The sequence below is a fragment of the Eriocheir sinensis genome, chromosome 45 (genome assembly GCF_024679095.1).
Source record: "Eriocheir sinensis breed Jianghai 21 chromosome 45, ASM2467909v1, whole genome shotgun sequence".
Lineage (NCBI taxonomy): Eukaryota > Metazoa > Arthropoda > Malacostraca > Decapoda > Varunidae > Eriocheir > Eriocheir sinensis.
The window spans coordinates 7494804-7499803 of NC_066553.1; the positions used below are offsets into that span (position 1 = coordinate 7494804).

The following is a 5000-nucleotide window of genomic DNA, read 5'->3' on the forward strand; positions in this document are numbered from 1 at the left end:
CACAAGGTTCCTTTTACCGCAATCGGAAATGATAGCAAGTTCTGAGGTTAAGCGTTCTGCAGCATAGAGTCTTCATGGAGTCTCACAGTTCCTGTTGCGAGGGTCTTCTGTTGAACGAAGCTGAATAATGCAGAGTGGAGTCGTCAGCATAAGAGTGGATAGGATAGTTTGTTATGGAAAGGAGATCATTGATGATTAACAGGAAGAGAGTGGGTGATAGGGCAGAGTCATGTGGAACACCACTGTTGATAGGTTTAGGGGAAGAACAGTGACCGTCTACCACAGCAGAGATAGAACGGCCGGAAAGGAAACTGGAGATAAAGGAACAGAGAGAAGGATAGAATCCGAAAGAGGGCAGTTTAGAAAGTAAAGAGCTGTGCCAGACTCTATCGAAAGCTTTCGATGTCTAGAGCAACTGAGAAAGTTTCACCGAAACTGCTAAGAGAGCAGGAAGATCGCCAGTAGAACGCCCCTTGCGGAACCCATACTGGCAATCTGATAGGAGATCAGAAGTGGAAAGGTGCTTTTGAATCTTCCGGTTAAGGACTGATTCAAAAGCTTTAGATAGACATGAAAGTAAAGCTATAGGGCGGTAGTTTGAGGGATTGGGACGGTCACCCTTCTCAGGCACAGGCTGTATGTAGGTATAATCCCAGCAAGAAGGAATTAAAGGTAGATGTTGACAGGCAGAGGCGAAAGAGTTTGACCAGGCAGGGTGTCAGCACGGAAGGACAGTTTTTGAGGACAATAGGAGGCACTCCATCAGGTCCATAAGCCTTCTGAGAGTTGAGGCCAGAAAGGGCATAGAAAACATCATTATTAAGAATCTTAATAACAGGCATAAAGGAGTCAGAGGGGGGATGAGTTGGAGGAATATGCCCAGAATCGTCCAGAGGGGAGTTTTTACAGAAAGTCTGAGAGAAGAATTCAGCCTTAGAGATAGATGAGACGACGGTGCTGCCGCCAGGGTTAAGGAGAGGAGGGAAAGATGAAGAAGTGAAACTGGAGGAGATATTTTTGGCTAGGTGCCAGAAGTCTCTGGAAGAATTAGAGAAAGCAAGGTTTTGACATTTACTATGGATGAAAGAGCTTTTGGTAAGTCGAAGAATAGATTTGGCACGATTCCGGGCAGAAATGTAAAGGTCATGGTTAGCAGGAGTGCTAATGCTCTGGTACCTATGACCTCTCTTTTTGCCACTCTATACTTATCGCTATATGAGAGCAACAGTTAGCGGGCTTTTTTTTACATCTTATTTTTGTTGCCCCTGAGTTGCTCTCTGTGCCTTAATATATATATATATATATATATATATATATATATATATATATATATATATATATATATATATATATATATATATATATATATATATATATATATATATATATATATATATATATATATATATATATATATATATATATATATATATATATATATATATATATATATATATATATATGTAATCACCGGGACATGTTTATTTTCGTTTTTTTTAATAATTTTCAGGCAATTTGGGAAGAACGGATGGTGACGCTCATCCCTAAATAACTACACAGCTCTGATGGCACCGGCAAAAAGATGATATAGAACAACTATTACAGTACAATGGGACCTGAATTATTCCAGGTTAAAGCATAATAACTCAAATATATCGCTCCTCAAATTCTCAGATATTCCATAGTATTCCTTTGCCCTTCCACCCGCAGGCCGCGGTGGAATGTTTCGAATGCCTCGGGCTCAGGTTAGCCAGGCGCGTCGCGTTACTCGAGGCTTTCACGAAGCATCTTTTTTTCCGCACTCACCCCTAAGCGGAACGCAACACTCAAACCCACTCAAACACGCACACATATCTGCCCTGTGCTCCCCGCCCGGACCCAACACTCCTTCACGCCGCCACAACACTCAAACACATTAACACACACACACACACACACACACACACACACACACACACACACACACACACACGACTACAAAGTTGAATATAAAGAAATTAGAGAGGATTCAGAGGGCATCAAGAAAGTTGATTCCAAGACTAAGAGATTTAAGATACAAAGAGAGAAAGAGAGATCGAGGCGAATGAATTTACTGACAACGGAGAAAAGGAGGGAGAGGGATCTGATTGCGGTGTATAGTGTACTGAATGGGATGGAAGAGGTGGACAAGGTAAATCAAAATAACATGGGATACAAGAAACTCAAAAGGCCATGGAAGGAAAATGAAAAAGTATGCTTAGAAAAGAGACATTAAAGGAGAACAGCTTTGCACAAAGAATAATGGAGGCCTAAAATGGCCTGGAAAAGGATGTGGTCCATGCTAAGACGATTTATGAATTCAAGGGCAAGTTAGATAATAGTAGATACAGAGACGGGACAGCATGGGCGTAGCTCCTCTGCCGTATATCACAAGTAGGCAAACACACACACACACACACACACACACACACACACACACACACACACACACACCGGTTGATCAGTGGTAAAGTTCTGCGCTGCCAGTCTTCGCGGCCCGACAGGCGGAGGTTCGAGCCCCGCTCAGGCCGGGATTTTTCCGCTTACAAGGAGCGGTTTCTGTCCCCACTTGAGCAAGGGGGATGGGGTGTGTGGTGTGTGGAGGTACCACCAGTACCCAAAGATCAACTAATGCGCCTTGCTCTAATCGGGATGGTACTTGCTGGCGATGACGACTCGTGATCATACCGCGGGTGAATGACACATAGGCTACAAAATAAATAGATAAATAGATAGACAAAAAAATAACTAAAATAATAAATAAAATAATAGAATATAATAAAGAAGGACCCCCCCCCAAAAAAAAAAAAACACCCATACGCTCACACGCAAGCGTTCGCACGGCCGCCGCACTTACCCCGTCCACGTCCTGTGCAATGAAGGAGGCCAGCAGGGTGCCGCCAGGGGTGTCCTCGGGCAGCGTGAGGTGGGCGTGACTGTTGGCGAAGGTCGGAGCGTTGTCGTTGGAGTCCACCAGCCGCAGCAGCACCCACGCCTCGTCTATGTGGTCCTCCCGTCCCCAGCCCGCTTCCCCCTGTGGAGGTGGAAAGGTGCGGCTGAAGAGGGCTGGGAGATATTTCAAGTATAAGCACGCACGCACGCACGCACGCACACACACACACACACACACACACACACACACACACACACTATCTTGACCTCACACGGTGAATACATGACTCCTGGCACCCCCTAGCCGCCACGGTGAGCCTGTTGACTTTCCGCCATTTACTATTCCCATAGTTTTGAAGAACCAGCAATATAAATAATCTTTTTGTGCAGTGTAATAACTATTAGTCAAGAGACAGTGAGTGCAGTACGTCTGCGAGGGCACGAAAAAGCGATACCAACGACTTTGTGTGTCTTATTACCGCCCTGCCAGATTCTTCAAATTGGTACAAAAAATAAGAGGTTCGATTATGAAATGCGTGGCGTGAAACTCACAGCGTTCAGTGTGCCAAGGACCTGGGTGTTAAAATCGCGTCAAACCTTAAATTCTCACAGCAACACATTGATACAGCAGACAAAGTAAACAGAATGCTGGGCATCATTAAGAGAAACTTATCATTGAAGAATAAAATGTGATACTTCCACTGTACACAATAGCATAGTTAAACCTCATTTAGAAAATGCGGTACAGTTTTGGTCTCCCCACCACGCAAAGTACATTGCTAAATAAGATGTTCAGCGTCGGGCAACAAAGATTAATAACAATAATAATAGTAACAATTATTACAAATATTTTCAACATAAATATTTCATTCTTCTTCTAATACTGTCTACTAGTTTGGACAAACCTTTTCACCTCTTCAGAAAAAAAATTCTACTATGAACATAATTTCTCGTACTCTTTCAAAATCCTAAGCTTTGTGCTGAGGTGCCAGAAATCATTGTCTTTCTCAAAGGTGTTTCCCGCCAGTGATGCGGACCCAACCCTGGATCAACGCCCAACAGGTCCCTCACCCAGCACACCCTTCGTGCCCCAGGGTTGCTCCTGGGGCTGGGGGCGCGGGGGGGGGGGGTGAGTTTTAATGAAGACACGGGGGAGCCTTTATACGCACCACCCGAGATGATGTTTGGTCTAGATCAGTGTTTTTAACCTGTGGTGCCTGTACCCCAGGGGGCAGGAAACAGCAAACCTGGGGGCACGAAATGTGCTGGCCAATTCAATGCTATATTTACAAAGGGAATTAAAATAAAAATAAAGATACAGGGGAGAGCGGTGATGATTTCGAGCTGGATTTGTTTCACTGATCAATTTCACTCCTTTCAATTTTTGACAAGGGTGCGAGAAAATGTGGGATACCAACCGGCACTAAATTAGGTAAAGAACCACTAGTTTAGATTAATGGAATTATTGAACTCAGAGTGGCCATAGAAAACTAACATGGTGCTCGTGTATGTATTGTGTTGTGTTTAAAATATTCCCCCAACTGAATGGCCAATCAGAACAAATAAGTTGCGAACGAGTGCTAACTTAATACAAAATCTAGTAGTAAGGTAAAATCTAACCAACCGCAAAGACAAATGATAACAAAGGAAGGGAGAGGAAGTAATCTGAATGCGTGCAGGAATGAAATTATGCTATCTGGATGTGTGCGGAGGAGAAATGGAAATTAAATGAATGGAAGGAGAACATCAAGAAAAGGACTCCTGATTAAATGATACGGAATCCCTTGAACTGGGTAGGGAAAATGGTGAGGGACGGGGCACTGAAGGGAAGGGATGGTCATTGGATGTGTAAAGGGACTATCACACTGGGCAAATCTTCCGTGGATCTTCAGTCAAACCACGATTTCCGCTGGCGTGGTTCTCATTTTGTTTCTTGTTGTTGCTGCTGCTGCTGATGGTGAGTAATACCGTCGTCCTTCGGTGAAATCTACCGTAGCTTTGGAAGATCGTGGACACGTCAGAAAACCACGGAAATATGAGAACCACGCCAGCGGAAATCGTGGTTTGACTGAAGATCCACGGAAAATTTG

At 43.8% G+C, this 5000-nt stretch overlaps 1 protein-coding gene across 3 annotated transcripts in view; it reads right to left on the bottom strand.

The window, feature by feature from the left end:
* The window catches only part of LOC126980694 (putative neural-cadherin 2), a 78902-nt gene that overhangs the window by 16378 nt on the left and 57524 nt on the right, over positions 1–5000 (bottom strand). For all 3 annotated transcript variants that reach the window (XM_050830833.1, XM_050830834.1, XM_050830835.1), the window contains exon 10: positions 2876–3052. In XM_050830833.1, the coding sequence (XP_050686790.1) occupies positions 2876–3052 (177 nt within the window). The remainder of the gene's footprint in view (positions 1–2875; positions 3053–5000) is intronic.